This window comes from Prionailurus viverrinus, unplaced genomic scaffold, assembly GCF_022837055.1.
Source record: "Prionailurus viverrinus isolate Anna unplaced genomic scaffold, UM_Priviv_1.0 scaffold_39, whole genome shotgun sequence".
NCBI classification, from domain to species: Eukaryota; Metazoa; Chordata; class Mammalia; order Carnivora; family Felidae; genus Prionailurus; species Prionailurus viverrinus.
The window spans coordinates 724,286-748,246 of NW_025927607.1; the positions used below are offsets into that span (position 1 = coordinate 724,286).

Here is a 23,961-nt window from a genome sequence, read left to right on the forward strand (position 1 = left end):
CATTTCTTCCTTCTTCATTCAGGCTTCCTCTTCTCCACATTGACCCAATGTTCCCACAGTGCTATTCTGCCGCCATTGGCCTGCCCAAATTCCCGTGCTTCCCAAGAGCAGCAGGCTGGGAGTGAGGAGAACTTTGGTCCCATTGTCCCAGATGTCCACTGTGTGACCCTGGGCCCTAGTTTCCCCACCTTCAAAGTCAGAAGATGAAACTTGTGAATTTTAAACATCGTTTTTTTTTTGTCTTTTTTAGCTTCAGCCACCAAATTACTGAGTCAGTTCAAAGAAAATGGCTTTTATTCAATTATTTAAAATACATTAATAGAGCAAAGACTTAATATATCAAAATATGGGCAAGATAATATGCGGTATATATGGGTTAATAAAAAGCTGGAGTGCTGGTGACAGACTCAAGGTACCTACTAGTTTGTCAAGTCAGTGGATTTTCTAAATATCACATTTTAGTTTTGGTGACTGGTATTGATGAGCTGGAAAGATTGTGGAGTGTGTAATGAGTGGATTTCGGTTATATAGAAGCTTTACGTAGATTAAGAGACAGTTACAAGCTCTAGAAACAATTGCTATGGACGTTGAACTTGTACAGCCTGCAAAGATCGGAGTGAACGCAGGGGCGGACGAACTCGCGGCGTTGGCCTGGGTCTTCTTCAGACAGGCGATGGTGAACCTTTTCCCTGGCAAGCCAGGACCGCCTCCATCCCTGAGACACTCGAGGATGGTTCCTCAGAAAGGCATTACTTTTTCGTCTTCTCCTTTTTTCCTTTCTTTTCCTTCTTTTCTCCTTTCCCCTTTTCAGTGATCCCTCCTGTTAGTGCCAAGGCTCGCTTTTTACCCATAGGGGTTTTGGCATACCAGTCCTGAAATGAAACAGATTTATAGGAAAATATCAAAATGACACTCATGCACCGAAATATTCTTTTTTTTTTTTTAAGTTTATTCATTTTGAGAGAGAGTGTGAATGAGGGAGGGGCAGAGAGAGAGGGAGTGAGAGAATCCCAAGTGGGCTCTGAGCTGTCAGAGCAAAGCCCCACGTGGGGCTTGAACCCACAAACTGTGAGATCAGGACCTGAGCCGAACCCAAGAGTTGGGTGCTCAAATGACTGACTCCCCCCACCAGGTGCCTCCCAGGGGAATATTCTTAAAAACAGAGAAAAACTTGCTAAGAAGGAAGGGGCAAGCAGCCGTTAAACTTTGGGAATTTAATGTATATTTAACACAAATTCTTTCTCAGTGGGTTTTCCAACCTGTCTTTTAACTTCCACCTCAAGGAGTTAACGGTTTCAGAGAATCACAGACCAAATCTGACTACCAGCCCTTCCCAATTAGTCTCCTATCTTTCTGGGGAATCTTACCCTATCCTGAAGGCATGGGCTTTCTTGGTCATGTGAATGGCCCTCCATGGTTCACACATGGCCACCAGAAGCTAGACTGCTGGCTACGCGGGGGCCACGGGGAGGCCACATAGACACGCCAAGGGGGACTGTTGAAAACATGGCAGAAATACTGGAGCCAACGTGCCAACTAAGCGCCTTGTGGTTACAACTGGTCCTGAGAATGCATTTTCTCAACCTTCACTTTTCATTTGAAAGCTAAGAAACATTTTAGTTCATAAACTTTATAGTAGTAATAGTATTTCACTGAGTGACTATCTTACAAGTGGTTTCTCAATTCTCCTATTAATGGACACATAAGTGGTTTCCAACTTTTTGTGAGGAATGATGTTGACATGCACAATATTTACATATCTCCTTTTAAACTTATGAGAAAACTCTGGAGAATATCCAGAGAAGTAGACTTCCTGGGATGGTAAGGCACGAGCATCTTCAATTTTACTGAATATTTCTAAATTGTTCCCTGGAGTGGCTGTGAGGGGGAAGCTAGCTCAGTCTCTGTAAGTCTTAACGTGTCTTTATTCTTTCCTGTCTCCTGGGTGCTAGTTTAGTTGGGGATAAATGTTGGGCCTACAGTTACTGTTCCTCAGCACTTTGCAGAAATGATCGTACTGTCTTCTGGTAGGGATTGCTGTTAAAGAGACGCCTGGCCTCTCCATTGTTGGCTTTTTATAGGCAACCCAGCATCTTTGAAGACTGGCTTATTGTCTTGTTCTTAGGTTCACAATAATGTATGTGAGTGTGGATTCATTTTTATTTGTCCTGCCGGTCACTTGGAGTTTGTTTTTAACCTAAGAATTCATGTCTTTAATTCAAGAAAATTTTCAGCAAGTATTTCTTTAAATCACTATTCCTCTGATATTTCTTTTATTCTCTTCCTCTAGAACTTCTGTTAGCTTGGGTGTCAATATCTTCAAGGTTCTTATTGCAGTTTATAGATTTTTATCTTTATGTTTTTCTGTGCTGCTTCCAGAGGGAGCATCCTCCAATCCATGAATGTGCTCTTTGACCATGTCTAGTCTAGAGTTCATACCTCTCTTACTTTTTTTTGGCCCTTTAAGTTATATATTTTTAATTTTTTTCAAAGACTTCTATTTTTAAGTAATCTCTGCACCCAATATGGGGCTTGAACCCACAACCCCAAGATCAAGACTCACACGCTCCACTGACTGAGCCAGACAGGCAGCCCTATATTTTTTATATCTACGCTTTCTTTTTGTGATTTTTCCCCCCATTATTATCTCTTATTCCATTTCTGCCTGTCTCTGTTTCAAAACTTTGTGTACATCTCTAATGGAAATGAGGCCTTCATTTATTATTTTGAACACCTGAATTGTATTAATTTAAACTCTTTGTCAGGTTGCACTAGATTTCCTCAAATGTTTTGGAATTTTTATTTTCAGGTTCATTTTGAGTAGGAGGCTCTTTTTTGGTTGTATTCGTTGTATCTCCCTTATTTCTCCCTCTCTCACAGTGCTTCTACACAATTCTGTGAAGCCAAAATCCGGAAGCATGTCTTATAATGACTCTCCTCGGTGACGTCGACATACCACAGACCCGGAGGAAGGAGCAGCAGGTATAGTCTCTTTTCGTTTCCTAGCCCTGATTTTTCTCTATGCTGCATGCCAGGCATGTGGTTGTCTGTGTGTTTGAGATTTATCTTTGTTTCTGTATGGCACTTGGGGATTTTTCTCATCTTTCTTTTAGCTTTGGCTCTGTTTTCCATGTAAGGTGAGGTGGCCACGTACGTCAGGTGATGAACTCCTACTAATTTATTTACATACAGTATTGGGGCATCTGGGTGGTTCAGTCGGTTAAGAATCTGACTCTTGATTTTGGGTCAGGGTTCATGAGATGAAGCCCGGCGTCGGGCTCTGTGCTGACAGCGTGGAACCTGCTTGGGATTCTCTCTCTCCCTCTCTCTCTGCCCTTCCCCAGCTTGATCTCTCTCTCCTTCTCTCTCTTCCCCCACCCTTGCTTGTGCGCTCTCTCTCTCTCTCTCTCTCAGAATAAATAAACTTTATAAAAAAAAGAATATGGTCTTTGTCTTTGGCCTATGGTTTGAATTTCAGCTCTGCTCCTTTTTAGCTATGTGACTAGAAGCAAATCATTTTGGCTCTTTTTTTTTTTCTGCTGTAGCAAATTACCACAAACTTAGTGATGTAAAACAAACCATTTATTATCTTTCAGTCTTAAAGGTCAGAAGTCCAAAATGGGTCTCACTGGGCTAAAATCTAGGTGTCTGCAGGCTGCGTTCCTTTCTGGAACACCAGGGGGAATCTATTCCCTTTCCCAAGACCACCTGCTGTCTTGGCTTGTGGCCCCTCCTTCATCTTCAAACTGGCACCGCGGGGCTACTTGGCGTTCCAACGGATCCCTCCCAGGCTGCTGACTTTCTTGTTCTCTCTTCTGATTGCTTCTTCTGCTTTTTATGATTACACTGGACTCACCAGTAGAAATCAGGATAATCTGGTTTAGGTTCAGCAGATTAACAACTTTACTCCATCTGCAACCTTAGCTCCCCTTTGCCGTGTAACCTACTGACAGGTTCTAGGGACTCAGATGTAGACGTCATTGCCGGGGGCACTATTCTGCTACCACAGAATGACTCCGTGACTCTATGACTCTCTATGACTCAATTTCCTCATTTGAAAACTGGAGGGATTATGAGGTCTAAATGAGTTAACAGAGTGCCTGGTACATAAGTAGTCACAAGTATTAGCTAACATTATTAGGATTAGTACTAATATGTTTTTAAAGATTGTTTATTTTGAGAGAGACAGAGATAGTGCGAGTGGGGGAGGGGCAGAGCGAGAGGGAAAGAGAGAGACTCCCAAGCAGGCTCTGCACTGTCAGCACAGAGCCCAATGCAGGACTTGAACCCACAAACCGTGAGATCATGACCTGAAACGAAATCAAGAGCCAGATGCTTAACCGACTGAGCCACCCAGGTACCCCTAAAGTTATTAGGATTAGTACCGTTATGATCCTTAAATATTTTTTCCATCATGTCCACGGGGTAGGGTATGATGTGTTTGGAGAATCGCCAAGACCCTAGTCTGACACGTCAGAAGCATGGTTAGGTCAAATTTCTCAGGGCAGAAATGATTGACTTGATCACCAGCAGCTAGAGCCACAGCATCACGTTATTCAGCACTGTGACAGCGCCTGTCCATTTATCCATCTGTTCAATAAATTTGCCACTAAACGATTTCATTGGGCCTCTAGTTGGGGCCTGGCACTGTCTCAAGCTCTCGAGCTATTGATAAGAAGCAGAAATTGAAGGGGCGAGGGGGCTAGTAGTAATGGTGGTAAAAAATGATTTCGTTTCCTCAAAAAAAATGAATAAAGTGATCAGATATGCCAAGAATGGAAGTGAAAAGCATGTATGTTCTCATCCAGGTTATACAATGGTGGCGTACCCTTCTCTTGAATAAGTGTGATCACTTACAGTTACTGGACCTCAGGCACCTGTGACAGAAAAACGTCTACAAATCACTTCGGACAGTTAAAAAGCCAGCTAAGAGAAAGCATAGGTTCTGCTACCCTAAACCCAGCTCCTCAGAACAAGGAGGAAGGTGATTATTTCAGAAGGGCAAATAGAAATTGGGGATTTCAGAAGAGGACACGACGTATCACGTGCAGAGGATAAATATTTGCAATTAATTCTAGCAAGGTGAAAACAGTTAACAAGAGCCTTGGTTCAAATCCTTGGCAGGAATTCCAGCTTGGAGTTGGAAATAATTTCTTTTCAGTTTTGCAAACTATAGCTGCCAAATCTGGCCTGCTGCATGATTTTGCAATAAAGTTTTATTAGAACGCAGCCATGCCCATTCATTTACATACTGTGTGTGAACGCTTTTGTACTGTGATACAGGATTGAATACTTGTGACAGACACTGCAGGGCTCTCAAAGCTTAAAATATTTGCTATCTGGCCCTTTATAGAAACGTTTACCAATCCCCGCGCTGGATCATTATTTTGGCGATCAGTATTGTGACTATTTTCTACCTTGGACTGAAACGTTAGTGGCAAAGCAGGAGGGAATCATGGTTTTCAGAGTTGGTGGACAACTATTATATGCCAAGGGAAGTTTTCCTAATCTCAAGCAGGCTTCCAGACACAATAAGGCTTAGGCGAGAATTCTGATTCTTTTTCCGATGATTGCAGGGGCAATGTTGCGGTGGGTATAATCACACGGATATAATTTCCCTCTCTTGTTTTCCCAGTTGGCCAAGGAAACTGCCTCCCGGTCCAGAAAGTGGACACAACTATATTCACTTTGATTAGGAGTGTGAGGTGTGCCCGTTGGCCTGGGCACCCAGGACTCTAATGTTGACTTGCTTGCATAAGGCACAGAGCTCTCCACAACTTCCTTTCCTCCGGTAAAGCAGGGATTTGGAAGAGCTGGTTCTCGGTTTCCTCCAGATCTAAAAAATTCTATGAACGTCACAGAATGGGATAAAATATGGGCTAAAACCAGCATGGGCTTGAGATGCACCATTTAGGGAATAATATTCTCTATGCACAACTTGTTCCATTACATGAAATACAACAGGCGCGACACATGTACGCGTGGATGTGTGTGTGTGCCTGAGAGTGTGTGTGCGAGTGTGTGTGTGTATGTTTAAATCCAGTGGTTTTGAAGCTGCTATTCAATTCTGCAATTCGGCTGTTAGTTTATAAGATCATAGACCACATTTTTTCCTAAAACCGGGAAGACACATGTTCATGGGCAAGACTGGAAAGAATGTGTGATCGAAATATTTCGAGTTTCCAAATTTCATTGTGTATGACACATTCATGAAACTCAGGAACCAGAGGGAGGAGGTCATGTGACAGGTGTTTGTGGCTAAGACAGGGCCACGGGGGCGTTCCATTTACCTTAAAGCTCTCTTCTTCCTCCTGGTACACCGGGCTCATCCTGGTTAGCGCTGCCATGAACTCCGCCGCCACAAGTGGTTTGTAATTTTGCCGGTGGATTCTGCGGTCCGTGAGCACGCCTTTAACCACCTGGACTATGTGTCCTTGGGTGAAGCCATCGGTGACCTTCGCCAGGCAACTAATATTCAAGGCATTAGTAATGATGCCTCCATTGCGTTGAATGATCTGTTTCCACAGAACTGTGGCATCCAAGATGGCGGAAAAGACACAGAGAACCAGGGTCACCACAGAGAAAGCAGGATTTTCTAGTTCTTGGTACAAAGTGGCATCTCACCAAGAAAGGGATGCACAGGAGGAACACTTCATTTTATTTGTAATTCAAATGAGCAGGAAGCCATATAGCTAAATACTTTTTTTTCCCTCTGAGTTATTTGCAACCATGAGACATACATATTGATGGCCCTGAGGTCCTAGATCCGCAAGACAAGGAAAAATTAAACCACATTCAGTATAGTTTTAGTGTGGTACCTTCCAAGATGTTCAAGATCTTCCAGAATTGGAAATTCAGATAAGGGTATATATGAGATCTCTGCTCATCAGAATACTACATTTTCCAAAGTGTTTGAATGGTAGGAGCTTGACCTTTTTAAAAATTTTTTTAGTTACGAAGGCTTTGTACATTATTTTTATATGTGGAATTGGAATGCAGATTCCAATCTCCATTCGTCACCAGGGGGTTCAGTTCCCTCAGGGTGCAGTTTGACCTGTATTCTCTCCCCCAACCCCAACAGCTGTAAATGGGCAGAGGTTGACTGAAATCTCCCCGGTGGGTGCCTGGTTGTTCTCCGGGTTAGTGTAACCTGGGGAAATAGAGAGATTTCACTTAGAACATACAGACGGTGTGAAAATGAGTTATGAAATTACTCAACTTTAGATATAGACTGGACTCCCACACAGCATTTCAAATATTGTAACACTTAGAGCACTATATCCTTTCCACATTAGCTGTACCCAATGAGGAAAGGTGACGCATTGCTAAGACCACGTGTCTCAGAAAGACTCTCAGTGCTGGAAAGATCTGGTCAAATGCCTCCCAAGCATTGTGACCTCCTTGAAGAATACTTGAAACAGTTTTTTAAGAAAAATGACCAATATTGGGTCCCCGGGTGGCTCAGTCGGTTAAGTGTCCAACTTTGGCTCAGGTCATGATCTCATGGTTCATTGGTTTGAGCCCTGTGTCAGGCTCTGTGTGGACAGCTCAGACTCTGGGGCCTGCTTGGGATTCTGTGTCTCCCTCTCTCTCTGTCCCTCCCTTACTCACGCTCTGTCTCTCTCTGTCTCTCTAAGATAAACATTAAAAAATGGAAAAAAATAACCACTGTTATATAATCTGAGCACTGTCAGGTCTGGTAAATGACTAGCTCATCCAAATACATTGATCCAAAAAACACTTGATAAAATGAAAAAGTCTAATTACTGTCCAGGAATAGAATGATCTTCAGCGTATCTATGAGTCACATCATAGAATCGGACTTCGGGTCATGAGTCCTTTTAACAATCCAACTCCACCGTCCTCTTTGGTGGCGAGGCGGTGGCGGGGGGGGGTCGTCTTTGGCCTTGGCGTCAGCTGAGTTGTTGGAAGGGGTGCATGTCCCCCTGGGGTCTTCAGTGTCTCCCAACTGTGCCAGGTTGGGTGTCATGGGCCATACGGGCCACCAGATTAACCTAAAGCAACATCCAACCCTCTGGATCTACTCTGCTGCCTCCGTGGCGGGTTTGTTTGGGCTCTAATCCGTCTTTGGCTCGCCTATAAAATGGGAGTTGATTTACTTCTCGGGCTGCTGTGAAAAATACATACAAGAATGTAGACAAAGCACTGTTGTAATATATGGTGGGCACTTTATTTTCTGTAGCTGTATTGCTGTTGTTGTTGTAATTATAACTATAATTATTATTTGTCATTCCATTTTGTACCAAAGTTTCCTAATGCTCATTAAAACGTCAATTATAAAAGATAGCATGAAATAAATACAGAACATGTCAAAGAATGTTTATGTAAAACAGATCATAGCAGGTGAGGATTACCCTTAGCTAGATATAACTGAGGAAATGTTAGAAATCAGAAGATACAACCCTTAGGAAAAATAAGAACGATGACCAGACGGCATCATCCCTTGGGATCTAGTGTGTCCCCTGTCCAGATTTATTAGAACATCGAAAAAAGGTGCGAACAGGTCGGGACGGTGACTCTGGAAGCTGAGGAGAGGGCATGCTTTATGCGGAGTCACGGGATAGAGCCCCTAAAGCTGAGGACCCAGTAGGTACCCCAGACTGGAAACTCAGACAGCTTCAGACTTGTGCACCCGGGCAAACTTCTTACCCGTGGCATGGAGTGGACCAGTCAGTAAGCAGTCGGTAAATGCAGAGGGTCTAGGATCCCAGAAACCAAACCCAGCTCTCATCCCTGCCACCCTGCTAGGCTAGGACGGTCACAGCTTATCAACACGAGGGGCCTCTCCAAGTAAAGATTCTTCACAAATGGAGCAAACAACCACAATTACTCTGGTCCATTAAGTACATGTGAACACACGATTGACTCTTTAAAATGTATGATACTTGATATTTATGAAGCGTTTTGGTCAAGGTACTCCCAAATTCACAAATCGTTGATTTCCCCCCGATGCTCACCATTTGTTAATGGAGGCACAGTAAGGGGACTCGGGAAGCAGTCACAGCTACGGCAGGACATAGCCACAGCCTTCACAGGAGCCAGAGAACGGGAAGGAAAGAGGATCAGTTTGACCTCTCATATTGGATGGACTAGACTTGCCTTTAAAAGAACGGCTTCCACTGCTGTTACAGAGCCACCAGCTGTGGGGCTAAGAGGGGAGTCAGATGCAGAGTAAGTCACAACCTGAGGGGCTCACTGAGATGGGAACCCCACAGGGAGCACTGCAGCCACAGCTGCCGAGTATCTGGCCCAGCAGGTGCAGGCGGAGAGGACAAGAACACAACAGACATGGGGCTGGCCGTGGGTGTGGTGATGGGGGGGGTGCCAGACCAGTGGAGGAGCTCACTGAGGGCCGCTGAGATGCTCCCCACACTGAGGTGCTCCCCAGACCGAGTGCCATATTTGCCTTCCTTCTCCTGGATGTGAAAGGCTCCTCGCTTCTTCAGATGAATCAACATTCTCTCTCCCTTCTTTAGGCTGAAAAGAATCTGGTCTCTGAATCCCCTTCTCTTTTTCTGACGTTCCACACGGATTCTACCCTGGCTCCCAACTGCGTGCCTGGGATGATGTAGTGTCTTAAAAGTCATTGTTTAATTGGTGGTTCTACAAAAGCACAGGAAGGGATAATACGATTTGGATGAGCTTCTGGCCTCTGAAGACTAGACTGCCAGAAGAATCAGAAGACGTGGACTGGACTCATCTGACTAGACACTGGGTCTGGGGTGGGGGCCTGTGATGAATTGGGATATTAGTGAAACAGATCCCTGGGAAGAGAGGCCAGAGAGGAAGGCATTAGGAACGTGGGGAGAGGAGGCCCAGAGGGAATTCTGGGGACTAGTCAAGGCATTAATCAACCTTGCTGGTGGATTTTCTTTACAGACATTTAGAAGAAAACAGCTTGATTTGGAGAAAGAAGGTAGATACTGAATTCTACTTGGTAAACATTAAGAACTGTGTTTCCTCAAGCTGGCCCACCCTTCCCTCCCCAACCCTGCCTCGAGGGATCTGAGAAGCAGGATCATGAATGTTCCCGAACACCTTCCACGCTCTGCTGCTGGTAGAGAGACGGCCAAACAGAGGCCCAAGTTATAGATTTGCAGTCCACGCTTTACGGGCTGGAAGAGACCACTTTTTGATCACTGCAAAGACAGGAACAGTCTTTCTTTAAGATGGATGCCCCAGCCACTGGGGCTATGAAAACTTCAAGGTCACCAGAGGAAATGCCGGACAGCATTTATGATGTCAGCAAGAATGGCGGCCTGAACAAATCACCCACCATGGGAGAAATATGTGAGAAGCACGTGGTTTAGTGGACAGAGCCCCGGGCCTGAGAAAAGTCCTGCACGCAAGGTTATCATCTGCCCACAGGTGAGGGGATGCTTTCTCCTTCCTCCCCTGTGATGCCGCCACGGGGAGATTCAGATTGGAAACTGCAATGTGATCTGTGTCCTAACACATGCCCGGCGTTCCATCAAAAAAAAACCCCCACAACTGTCCTTGTCATAACACCAACAGCTTCATTTTTAAAGGGCCTATGGTTTTGTCAAACAGTAGAAACTATTCAATCCGAAGTCAAGAATAATGCTCTGGTGCCTTAAAATTAATAACACCCTACCTTATTCCATTCAAATGGCTTAAGATATATACCTACCATCCAAAAGTCTGTGGAATTGGGAGAGGAGATCTGACCAACCAGAATGAGAGCGGGAAAGTTCCGAGAAGGCCAGGAGGATGGGATGCTCTGCGCTGACTCACGGGCTGCTGGCACCCACCCCATTGTGTGAGTCTTTCCAGGCAGGGCCACGCATCCCTGTGCGCTTGAACTTCACTGGGGCCATGGGAGTCATCCTGGCCGATGCGACACGAGTGAAACGACAGCTGGCCCTTCTGGGCCCCGTCCCTAGAATCTCCTGTGAGATACTCTCTAGTGTCTTCTCTATTTTCCTTTTGTGCTAGCTGAACACGAAGGTCCCCGTGGAGGGCCTGGTGGCTCTAGAAGATGGAGATGCCACTAAGATGATGAAGAAAGAACCGAGACCAAAGTCCTCCTGTACTTTGTGGATAACATTGATGTGTGAAGCCAGGATCCCAGTTTATCAAGATAGAAATGAACACAAAGGGCACATGGAGTGGCTGAGAAGCTGGAAGTTTATACTGTGTGGGGGCTAGAAGGTTGTCCTTTAGCAGGTAACATGGGCCGGGAGCTTAAGACCAACCGGAAAGGCCCGCAGAGCCCCTGTGTTTTGGGGATGCTATTGTGACTGGGGAAGGACGAATGGAAACCAGGTTTGACCTGGTCCTTTCCATTACTTCTCTTGACGTTTAACTGTTACTATATAGCCGCTGCCTCATCCCCACTACTACTCCGCTGGGAGCAATTTCCTGCACATTCCATCACCATCACCATCACCACCAAACGTGCCCATGTGCCCACATTCTTGTCCATTCCATCACCACCACCACCTCTATACCAAATCTACGACCGTGCCCATCACTGCCACCACCACGAGGGGTAAAGATGACCCCTCAACGGGCCACACTGCATTATTCACCCCCTTGTATAGTCCACTGCCCTTGAATCTGGGCTGGCCTGGGACTTCCTCTTGACTGGTAGAGTCTGGTGAAAGCGATCGTGTGTGACTTCTGAGGCTGAGTCACGAGAATCCTTCCAGCTTCTGTCAGAACCTCTGGAAACGTTTGCTCTCAGGACGCTCTCTCTTGGGACCCAGCCACTGTGCTGTGCAAAGCCACACGGAAAGGCCAGGTGTATACCCTATCTGGTTGGCAGCCCCTGCTGAGATCCCGGTCAACAGCCAGCATCGGCCCCAGTCACAGGAGTGAACGGCCATAGCTGTCCAGCCCAGTTGAGTCTTCAGAGGAAGTCCAAACTGACACCTGGCTGCAACATCCCGACATACTTGAAGGAGAACCTATGGCTGAGCCTGTGAACCCTCTGAACCATGGGATGGAATGATCTGTTGTCTTAAGCCACTAGGGCGGTTTGTTACACAGCAGTAGATAACAGAAAACACCAGCACCCCCACCATGGCCACTTGCCGCCCGGTCCTGTACTCCTTCTCCATAACCACGGCCACCATCTTTGGTCCCTTCGTGCCCGGCACCACCCATGCTCTCGCGGGAGCTGGGACGGTGCTGTGTGTTCTGCCGTCCCCTCAGATAAGGGTCACGACAGTCCTGGAGACTAAACGGTCCTCTTTACAGACGAAACAGTGGGGGCTCAGGAGGTCAACTGAGCCGTCAAGGTCACCGGGCCATCCGGTGGCAGAGCTGGGACCCAGAACCGGGTCTCCTCAGAACTTGTATCCCGTGGCCCTTTACGGTTTCCCTGCACTGCCTCCGGGGACACTTGTTTCGCGTTATTCCCATTTAGAAATATATCTCAAGTAGGTCTTGAATTTGTCTATTCAAGAGGAAAAAACTGAAAAAGCTCTTGTTAACGTCAGTGGTTACTACAAGTAAGTCAACAGGCTCTTGGAGTAATACTTTGAGCCTGGAAAACTTAACAAAAATCAATCTGTGGAAAGAATAATGCTCTCTGAGAAAGACGCCATCACTGTGGGTCCAAGACGACCGGTGTTCATCTACCTGTTGAAAGAAAAGTTAGCACCCGCAAGGACTTCTGTCCCCTTCGGGGCCCAAAATAAGTATCCCTGTCCAGTTTCCTTTTGTCTTGGGTAAAAAGGACGAAGTTAACAACAGAAGAGACATGCACGTCTTGCCCTCGTGACCGGGCGGTTTGTATCTACGGCCCAGGCTCTGTGGGCGTCCCAGGGCCCCTCAAGGGGCACCCACCTTCCGGTCAGGCCCCCACCCTGGCCCCGCCCTAGTCACGGTGCCCGGGAAGGGGCTGGAGGTACTTGCCGAATCTGGAAGCATAGTCTGGTCTGGGAACCAAAATAATTTTTTGGTAAACTTTGCAGAAGGATTGAAGTTCCGCATCGAAAGGCCGCTGTGTGGTCCCCACGATCAGAATCCTGTCATCCGGTTTCAGGAGTCTCAGGATTTTTGGAAGCTGTTTTTTCAGGCGTTTAGGTTCCATCTGGGAGAAGGGGAGAGGGTGGGAAATGAGGCCACGCGCAGAGACAGAATGCAGGACGGGAGGACACTCACTCTCGGAAGCACCGCGGCAAGCGTGGGTCACAGCGGCCTCAAGGCCCTGATTACACGGTGCTCCGAGTTGGTCCTGAGCCCAGGCCGTGATGCTTTTCCTGGCCTGGGTGGTTTGAATCCAGACCCTTCCTTTCCTCCACATCTGGCATTGGGACTTGGAAAGGGGGCAGGAAGGAAGCACCTGACCGATCTTTCTAGCCCCTTGACCCCCAGAATGGGACGCAGGGCCGATGTGCAAACGGAAGGAAGCTGGCTGGTGCCGGGACTCCCGGCGGTGACGCGCGTCCCTCCGAGCGGTTCTGAGGGTGAACCCGAGACCGCCTTCACCGGCGGCCCTGACAGTGAGCCACCGCAGGTCTGGATCTCACGTCTGAAAGACACCTGGTTACAGAAGAGTGTGAAACTTCTCTGAAGCAGTTTGGAAAGGGTTTGAACCTGTATCATTTTAGTAAAGTCCCAGCACTAATGAGGGAGAGGAGCAGGACGCGAGGTGCCCCAGGGAGGAGGACTTCAGCTGTGGGGGTCAGATTTGGCCACGTCGCCATGGCAACGCACCAGCTTTCAATCAGCCCCCACCGCACAGCCACACGAGGAGGGAGGAGGAGGACGACGCTTGGGGTGATGGAGACAGCGTCCACCGGGGAGCCCCGGGCACCGTCTCGGCCACTTTCGCTCTCCCTTGGCGAGGGGTGACGGAGCCAGTGAGACCCTGAAAGCTGAGTGGGAGCAAAAGAAGCCCCCACGTGGCTTTCCTGGAGCAGAGCAGACCCCAGCTCTCGCTGGGAGCACCCAGTAGAGAGCGGGCCTGTGCGTCCCTGCGTATCCCCGTGCAGCCCAGCCCAGAGACAGCCCTGCAGACAGGGAGGGCCAGTAACACCTGGGGGAGAGTAGGTGTCTGATAAATCCCGCTCTCAGGAATGAAAGTCAACGGCAGGGTATTGGAGCCACAGCTGGCTGATAGTGTTGGGTATGGTTTGCGGGGCTTCTGGGACAGGGACACTCATGTGCTATGGTGCCCTGCTCCCCAGGAGGCTCTTGGTGGGCCCGGCAGAGCTGGGAGTCAGGGACGGGCCCACCATCTGCTGTGCACAGGGGAGGGGGAGTCAGGTGCGACTGAGTGCCGTGGAGGGCAGGGGTGCCCAGAGGAGAGGGGTGGGAGAGGAGTCCTTCCGGGCAAGGGCAAGGGGCTCCCCGGGGGCGCTGCACAGGGTTCTTCTGAAGCCCAGGGGTGTCCTCTGTGTGTCGTGGGGCTGTTGGCCGTGCAGTGCCCACAGCGGTGGTTGCTTTTGGTAGTGAGAAGGCCAGGTTCCATGTCTGGACTGACAAGGTGCAGGAGGGAGACGGTGGGAAAAGGCAGGAGCCTAGAGGCCACGGGGCCATTAGGAGGAAAGACTGGTAGGAAGTTGCATGAACTTGGGGAGCTCTGGGCCCAACCAGGCTTGAGACTCGAGGCCTCCGTTGGTGTCCAAGGACAAGGCAGGGAGTTGGTCTTCTCCAACATTGACCCTGGACTCAGCACTTCTACATCCAGGCTGGTTACGTGTCTTCCAGCTGAGTAATCCCAGGAAGGAGCAGCTCGTGAGAGCTTACTGTGTTCTAGGTACTTCTCTCTGCTCAGCATGGACTTCTCCACGTGGTCCTCCCTACCTCTCCAGGAGGGGACAGTCCTCGAGACCCTGGGCCCAGAGAGGCTGTGTGACCTCCTGAGTCCTGGAGTTGATGAGCAGGACCCCGACTTCCAGACTGGCACTCCTCCCTCTGCTCAGCTGGGGTCCCCTTCCTCCCAGAGGAGACGTGCTGGGGGCTGGGGTGTCCCCCAAGTCTCTTTCCTGGGGAAAGGGCCTATCCCACTTGAGGGCTGCAAAGGAGACCTAAAATATATGTTTATTATTATTATATTGTGTTATATTGTATTGTTAGGTTTAGATCATTATTATGATATATCCACATCAGCTTTATTAAGGTACAATTCACATACTCTACAATTTATCTATTTAAACTGTATAATTTAGTGGTTTTTAGTACATTCGTAGAGTTGTGCAAATATTGTCACCGTCAATTTTAGAACATTTTCATCAGGCCCAAAAGACTGTGCCCAGGATTAGGCAAGAGGATATCTACTTTTTGTCTCTACAGATTTGTATATTCCGGATATTCTACATAGACTCATACAATATGTGGGGTGTGTGTGTGTGTGTGTGTGTGTGTCTGTGGCTTCCTTCATTCTGCATATTTTGGGGGTTCCCCCATGTTGTGGCATGCGTTAATACTTCATTTTGATTACTGAACGATAGCCATTGTCCGGAAAGGCCAGATTTTATTTATCCATTCATCGGTTGATGGGTATTTGGGTTGTTTTCACTTTTTGACTGCCGTGAACAGTGCCACTGTGAACATTTCTCTTGGGCACACACAGGAATTGAGTTGCCAGATCATATAGTTACTCTATGTGTAACGTTTTGAAGAAATGTCAGACTACTTTCCAAAGTGGCTGTGCCTTTTTATAGTCCCAGAAGCAGAGTATAATGTTTCCAATTCCCTATATGCCCTTGTGAACACTTGTTATTATGTATTTTTCTTTTCACTTTCTTTTTCCTTTTTTAATTTTTTAAAAAAATAGTCTTTAAGTTTTATTTATTTATTTTGAGAGATGCAGAGACAGTGCCAGCGGGGGAGGGGCAGAGAGAGAGAGAGAGGGAGAGAGAGAATCTCAAGCAGGCTCCACACCATCAGCGCAGAGCCCCATATGGGGCCTGAACTCATGAAATCACGAGATCATGACCTGAGCCGAAACTGAGAGTCGGACGCTTAACCGACTGAGCCACCCAGGTGCCCCTCTTTTTCCTTTTTTTTTTTTTAAATTAGGTATCCTGGGGCGCCTGGGTGGCGCAGTCAGTTAAGCGTCCGACTTCAGCCAGGTCACGATCTCGCGGTCCGTGAGTTCGAGCCCCGTGTCAGGCTCTGGGCTGATGGCTCAGAGCCTGGAGCCTGTTTCTGATTCTGTGTCTCCCTCTCTCTCTGCCCCTCCCCCGTTCATGCTCTGTCTCTCTCTGTCCCAAAAATAAATAAACGTTGAAAAAAAAAATTAGGTATCCTAATGGATGTGAAAGGGTATCTCATTGTGGTTTTGATTTGTATTTTCCTGATGGCTGATGATGTTCAGCATCTCTTCGTGTGTTTATCTTCTTTGGAAAAATGCCTATTCGGATCCTTTGCCCACTTTTTACATTGGATTATTTGTCTTTTTATTATTGAGTTGTAAGACTTCTTTATATGTTGTGGGTACAAGTCCCTTATCAGATAGATTCATGATTTGCAAGTACTTTCTTCCATTCTGTGGGTCGTCTTTCCTGATGACGTCCTTTACAGCAAAAAGGTTTTTAGTTTCGATGAGGGGCAGGTTATTTTTCCTTTTGTTGTTTGTGCTTTGGGTGTCATAGCCAAGATATCATTGCTTTATTTAAGGTCACACAGATTTGTGCTTCTATTTTCTTCTAAGGGTTTTAGAGCTTTAGTTTTTACCTGTAGGTCTTTGATGCATTATGGGTTGATTTTTGAATCCTGTGTAAGGTAGGAGGTCCAGCTTTATTCTTTTGCAGGTGGTTATCTAACTGTCCCAGTGCCATGTTTTGAAAATATTATACTTTCTCCATTGAATTGTTTTGGTACCTTTGTCAAATTGAAACTGGGAAGTGTTGAGTACTCCAACTCTGTTCTTTTTCAAGATTGTTTTGGCTATTTAAGGTCTCTCGAATTTCCTTCTGGATCTTAGGTTAGTTTGTCAATTTCTGCCAATAAGCCCGATGGCATCTGGATGGGAATTGTGTTGAATCTGCAGGTAGTTTGGGAATTCTTGCCATCTCAACAATATTAAGTTTTTCAGCCCATGAGGCTGATGTATCTTTCCTTTTATCTAGGTCTCCTTTAACTTTTTTCAACAATGCTTTTGGAGTTTTCAGTGTAGAAATCTGTTACTTCCTTTGCTAAATGTATTCCCAAACATTGTTTTGGATGCTATTATAAATGGTTGTTTCTTAAGTTCATTGCACGTGTATGGAAGTAAGTTGCTTTTTGTATGTTGATCTTGTATCTTGCAAGCTTGCTGGACGTGTTTATTAGCTCTGATGCTTTCTTTGTGGATTCCTTAGAATTTTCTCTATATAAGAGCGTGCCATCAGCAAATAGAGATAGGTTTACTTCTTCTTTTCCAATATGAATGCCTTTTATTTCATTCCCCCTCCCCCCCAACTGCCCTGGCGAGAACCTCCAGTAAAATGCTGGAGAGAAGAGGTGACATTAAGCGAAAAGCCAAAAGTACGACATGACCTGTGGAGGTTAGTATGTGCCCTTTATCATGTGAGGAAGTTCCCTTCACTTCTATGTCGCTGAGTCTTTTATCACGAAGGGGTGCTGGGTTTTGTCAAACGCTTCTTCTGAACGTATTGGGATGATGTGATTTTTGTCTTTTCTTCCAATGATGCGGCATATTACACAAACTGATTTTTGGATGTTAAACCCAGGGTAAATCCCACTCGGTCATGGCGTGTAATCCTTTTTCTATGTTGTTGGATTCAGTTTAGAGGAGACTTTTTGTAAAGTAATTCACAGCAGAAGAGGAGATGGAATTTTTATGGCAAAATGAATCCCGTAGGCTGGGCCTGAGGCCAGACCACCAGGCATCTTCCTGTCATTTCCTCCTGCGCCCACAGGAATCCAGAGCCTCGACCAGGAGGAAGCAATGGCCCTGCGTGATTCCACCCAGGAGAACAGAGGAGCTTAAAAGAGGGGAAAGCACAAGACAGGCATGATGGAATGAGACTTCCTGGAATCGTAGAAATGGCGCTCTGACCATGAGGATGAAGACCCGCTCATAAAGGGGCTGCTCCTTAATCCCCACCCCAGGTCTTTGCAGAAACCTGTCATCTCTCAGACCCAGCCTCCGGGCTGGCCTGGGACAGGGAGGGGTGTTTGTTGGGCCTTTACTTTGATACTGAACCAGGCGGGTCTACGGCCATACCACCCTGAGCGCGCCCGATCTCATCTGATACTGAACCAGGCTGTGCACCAACCCCCCGGCCCCCCCCCCGCCCCCCACAAAAGCCCAAGGAAGAAACTCCATAATAACAGGCAGATAATATAGTAAATGGTTACGTGCACAGATTTTGGTTCGACATATTTGATTGCAGTTTTGGCTCTGCTCTTGACAGTCGTGTGTCCTTGAGCAGGGTGCTCAGTTTCTCTGAGCTGTAGTCCCTATGTCTGAGAAATGGGGGAAGTCAGAGAGCCTAACTTACTGGGATGCTGTGAAGATTGCATGGCATAATGCGTCTGCCTGACAAAGTGCTTGTTAAGGGATGATTTGTGTTTTCTTCTGAAATCCAAGTGCTGGTGGGAGACAATGCCATGTCCACTCTGTTGAGGAGCAAGGTTTTTAAAGGGAAGAGACAGAAAAACTGGGGCCTTTGCAATTTGGAGGAGCCTAGCAATTTGCCAATAGAGCTCAAAATGACTGTGTAAAAAGCTCCCATCAGTTTCCATTATATTAGATGATAACTCTTCCTCTGCTCAGCCCTGAGAAACTGCCTTCTGGGCCCCATGCCACTGAAGAAAGCTCTCTGCTGAGATTCTGGAAGGAGAGACCTCATAGGAATATCTACACCCGTGCCAGGAAATAATCCAAAGCGCTTAGATGAGGCTTGGAGAGTTTGGTGATATACGGGGTTCATTTTACCAGAATGAATCCAAAGCCCTCTTATGAAGAGTGGTTATATTAAATAAAACCAACTTTTTGAAAATACAGGAGCAGCAGTTTGGGAACGGGTAGGGGGAGGAGAGTTTGGACAGGCTTTGCAGCCTTGTGGAGGAGGTTTCCCATGGGTGTTTGCATCTGAGCACTGGGGAGACCATGGGCTGGGGAGACAGTCATTAGTTTGGGTGTGGTTTTTCAAGCCATGAGACGGTGCCCAAGGAGGGCCAGTAGAGAGAAATGGGCCATGGGTCTGGGGTAGAAACTCAAGGAGACACAGAAGGCACAGGAGGAGGAGATACAGAAAAAGGTGTTGGTGGGGTATGAGGCGGCCAGGGCTATGGAAGCCAAGGGAAGGGAGAGTTTTACAAAATGGTGGAATGTAGCCATCTTGAACATGGCATAAAGGGAGAGCAAGGGGACCAAAGTGTGTGTGGGCAAAATGGATGTCAAAGAAGAACTTTTTGAGAGCAGTTTCTGCGGAATTGGAAGGCAGCAAACAGACGAAGGCGGGTTGAGGAGTAAGTGGGGATGGTGAGAATAGACCGGTCTTTTGAGAAGCTTGATGGAGAATAAAGTGGGTGGCAGGGGGTGAATGGGATGTAGGTGGTGCATGTGGGAGCTGCCCAAAGGCTGGTGGAAGGAGGACTGATCCCAGGGCCCCAGTGAAGCTGGAGACTGCCACTCTGTGGGGAAGAGGCGTGCTTGTGTGGTCTGAGCCCATCCCCAGCAGCCTAGTTGCCATGGTGATGGCAGTGCCGTCCGCCTGTTCTGAGGCAGATGATATTGCTACCTGCGTGTCCGGAAATGGCAGGGACACCTGAACTTAATTAGCCTGTTTGGATAACAAATGTTGTTCCTGGGCCGTATCCAGAGTGACATCCTCGCTGATGGTGAGGTGTCGTCCCATTAGGAGCGGATGAAAATGAAAGGCAAGTCCGTTCAATCAGCACTCCCTTGCACTCGGGCCACCCCTGTTCCAGTTCAGAGGCCTGTCCATTATGCACGAGACCCTGGCGCTCATCCATCACGCCAGCCAACATCCCCACGGTCACCTGGCAACCTCCGCAGCCACCGCCTCTACGGCCGGTCCCGCCAGCCCCCACACAACTGTGTTATTGTGGGCAATTTCAAATCAGTGCTTAGCATCCGCACAGCAATTTCCATTTGCTTTTCTGCAGTCAGCTCCACAAAGCCACACGGCCGCCAGCTCCAACAAAGCAAGAGATTCCCTCATGGAGGCCTCTTGCGACATCGGGAAGGCTGCTAGACGAAGTAACGAAGGCTAATGGTGCAGAAAATGCAGCCGCAGCCTGTCTTGCCTCATTCTTAACGCCTTCGCCGCGTCCACAGACACCCAACTGGCTGTGTTGGGCCGCAGACGGTGGAGATGATGGCTCTGCTCCCAGGAGGAGGAGAGGGGAAGGGGGCTCGGCCCAGGTGTCTGCCTGGCTGGGGGTTTGTGAAGGTGGCAGGGCTGGGCATACTTGGAGCTGGGCCATTCCTGAGAGTCTAGAGGAGAAAGGGCTTCTCGGGGTGTTGGGGACGACGGGAAGGGACAGGGGTGTGGGAATTCTGGAGCAGGGCACTTTGGGCTCTAAGGCCAGAGGGCCCCACGGGCAGTTTTCAGGATGTGATCTGGAGCGGCCGGGGGTAGGGGAGGTGTGGCAGGTGGATGCGGGTGTAGCTGCATGGTGGGGGGTGGGGGGGGGCGGGCAGCATGGCTGGCACTCCGTGGCGTCCCAGCTGGGAGCACCATCCAGACGGGGAGCAGGACTTTCGGACACACCTTCTTCTGGGTCCCAGCGCTATCCCCAACCTGCTGTGGCTCTCTTGGAGCCTTTGTCCTCTTGTGCCAAACAGGGCAAGGCTGCCTCCTTCCTAGGGTGGCCGGGAGCTTCCCCGACAGAGGCGTCGTGCCCCTGGGAACCTATTCTTCTTGTGCACGGCGGTCGTATGTGTTAGGCCTGGGGATCACGGCCTGCCTGGACTTCTTCCTTGCTTTGTGGCTGACGACGGGGTGATCCTCATGTATTTTACGACCTTGGGAGGCCTTACCCTAAAGGCTGAGGCGTCTAGCGGGGGAGCAAGTCACCGTGGGCGAGACTTTTTTTCAGGGGGAGATTCTGGGATCTCTCGGGTCCAAGAAGCAGCCGCTGGAGTGCCGTTTGTGCTGTAGCTGAGGGTGGTGGACAAGGCAGCCTCCTGCTTTCTTTGCGGGTGGACTTTCCTCTCCGAGCCTCAGTGCCTTTGGGACTGTGGAGCCTTTGGGACAGAGGCTGGACTACGGCGGAAGGAAGGCTGCTGGGTTTCCCTGGCGTGGCCGAGTGACTGATGAGACCGAGGAGAAGCTGGCTGTGATGCCTCCCGGGTTCCTGTCCCCTGTGGATGCAGCTGCTGCCCTTAGCTTTCAGTGGTCACCTTCAGAAGCTAGGCGGCCAACGCTCGAGGCAGCTCCCGGCCCTGGTGGCTGAGGGACTTGAGAGTGCAAGTCAGGGGCCGGGTGTGGGGGAGAGAGAGCACAGCTGGACCAGACTTGGCCCCAGAGTTCCAGGAAGACAGTGGAGGCAGCACGAGGGGCAGGCCCAGGACGTGGGGGGACACACATTCCCACGTACGTCTGGGGGATCACACAGCGATTCCCCCCCACCCCTGCGGTCTCCTGCTGGGTGGGGTGTGCATGCCCCCTGTGGCTCTGTCTGGGCCTGGGCCACCTGGCCAGCCACGGGGACATTCTGCCTCTTGTCCGTCAGGTGTCCCGGGAGTTATCTGAGGGCCTGGTCCATTTTCTCCAGTGCAGTTAATTCCCCGGACAGACGACAGGCTCTTCTAATGCAGAGCTGGACAGAATTAAGGTCTGATTTATCTGTCGCAAAGACTCTGCTACCAAAGGTCTTCATTTCCCACCGGAATCAAACCAGTCCGCGGCTGTGTTTGTGGGAACCGGAGGTCGTGCTGTGTCCCTGGGAATCCGCGACAGTAGGGTCTGTTCAGGAGAGAGGTCTGGAGACGGGCTTCTGGTCTCTCCCCTCTGCCGCCCACGGGATGTGTCTGCTGAGCCCGTATTTCGTTCCCCACCATCAGCCCTTCCCCCAGTGCTCCTTTGGCTCGCTTACACGTGAGCATTTCACCGTCGCCCTGTTCCCCACAGACTCGGGTGTGCAGGTGAGCCGATGGCTGTAAGCGCTCAGAGCGGAGCCACAGCCCGAGGGGGTCATGGCAGAGAACGCAAGGGGCGCCTCATGAACCCGGAGGCTGTGCTCGCTGGAGCCCTGTAATTAAGTAGGCACGGAAGTGGATGCCCAGAGAGGTTAAGTTATTTGCTCACGGACACACACCCAGCTACGATGAATGGCGTGGTGAGCCCAGAGCCCACGTCTCCTAGTCTCCAGGCCGATGTCCAGCGGGAGCGTGAGAAGCCCTTGCTCTCTCAGGACAGAGTTTCTGATGACGTCGGGTGTGTGACACCTTGGGTCACACGCGCCCTGCGTGTGTCTTTAGATCTCTGATCTGGCCCGTAGTTAACTCCTGTCTCGATGCGATCGTAGGTGGGGACTTTCTTCACTGCAGCAGAGTGGCCAGCAGAGGGAGCTAGCTCCCAGATTCCGGTAAATCATGAATGAGTCCTCTTAAGAGTTTCTAAAATGACAGGGCAATCAAGGCTCATTTGGGGGAAGAAAAGATTGAGCTTTCATTCTTTTTCCAAATCAGCTCTACCTGCTAAAAATGATGTATAATGCATAAGGATCGAAAGTGATTAAAATCCTTATGAATTTAATCAGAAATTCACAGTTAACCACTATTTGCTTTGTTGCAAATTGATGTCGAATAACAATCATGTGTATCTGCAAATTTTTTTTAACTTGTGGGAAATTTGCTGGTGATTTGTGGGGGGAAGTTCGGGGGAGGGGGGGCCGTTTAAAGGAGAGAAAAGGAGGAAGGAAGCAGTTGAAAGCCGGCTCCCTGGAGGCCCCAAATGCAGGCACTTAGCAGTTCTATAGAAGGCCTTTGTTCATAAATTTCAGGCCCTTGCTATTTATTATTATGAACAATAGGAAATCCTAATAATAACTCCTCTGTGTGCCATTTGCTTTAACTGAGCAAAATTCTCTGAATTGTTTCTTACCTCTGCGTCACATGTTTGGGTCCAAAGCTCTCCCTCCCCCCTCTTTCCACACTTTCCTTCTTCTTCTTCTTTTTTTTTTCCCCCCCAAATTATTCCTCATCAAAGCAGACCACTGAATTTTTTCAAATGCAGACATGTATAGGGCAAGAGAGAGACTGCCCTTTTATTTCCTTCCTCCCGTAAAAAAGACCTTGAAAAATGGAGACAGTTCCTGGTAAGAGTCCCCTCGGAGGAAAGAAAAGGCCAAAGGAAGAAATGCTCGAGAAGCCCTTACCATCCTTTCTGTGCTGGGAACTTTCTTGTAGAAGGTTTTTTCTGTGTCTCCGATCCAGACCACGGACGGCTGGAGTTGCCGGGCCACCTGCAGGGGGAAACGTACATGCTTGTCTTTCTTGGTCCCCGACCACGAACAGCAGGCTCCCCAAGACGGCTCTCACGGGGGAGCGGGGCCCGGAGGGGCTCCACTGCATGACCCTGGCCCTCCTGCACGACAGGGCGGGGCCCCCACCGCGGCCTCCTCTCCCACCTTACGGGCAGGACACCCTTGAGGTCTGTGCATTTGGCTCTAGGACCCGGAGCCTTGAATCGGTCTGGCTTAAAATAAAATGACAGTTTTCTGCGGCAACAAAATCAAGGGGTGTTTGGGTCTCAAGCTGTAATTACAGCCTGCTTGCAGCTCCCAGGTTTATTCAGACCTGCTCCTCGTGAGAAAAGCTGTTTCAGCACAAGGGCCCCCGGAATGCCTTTTGTTCTCCTTGGTGTGGCTGTGCCTTTGTGGCCCAGGTTCTGTCTGGGAAGTGGCTCTGAGCCCCTCCACGGTGGGCGGGGCTTCGCGACAGCGCTGGGACGGCGAATCACGGCCACACACCTAAGGATCTCTTCAAAGCGCCCCCATGACAGCAAAGTTCGGGGTTTTTTGCAACAACCTGTGCTTTGT

General features: G+C 48.7%; 1 protein-coding gene across 1 annotated transcript in view; it reads right to left on the reverse strand.

Moving 5' to 3' along the window:
- Positions 1 to 276: 276 nt before the first annotated feature.
- Positions 277 to 23,961, reverse strand: part of IQCA1 (IQ motif containing with AAA domain 1) — a 155,263-nt gene continuing 131,578 nt past the window's right edge. The window contains exons 16-19 of the mRNA XM_047846555.1: positions 23,299 to 23,385; positions 12,904 to 13,081; positions 6,291 to 6,529; positions 277 to 872 (exon numbers count right to left, since the gene is read on the reverse strand). Coding sequence (XP_047702511.1) covers positions 750 to 872; positions 6,291 to 6,529; positions 12,904 to 13,081; positions 23,299 to 23,385 — 627 coding nt within the window. The 3' untranslated portion in view covers positions 277 to 749. The remainder of the gene's footprint in view (positions 873 to 6,290; positions 6,530 to 12,903; positions 13,082 to 23,298; positions 23,386 to 23,961) is intronic.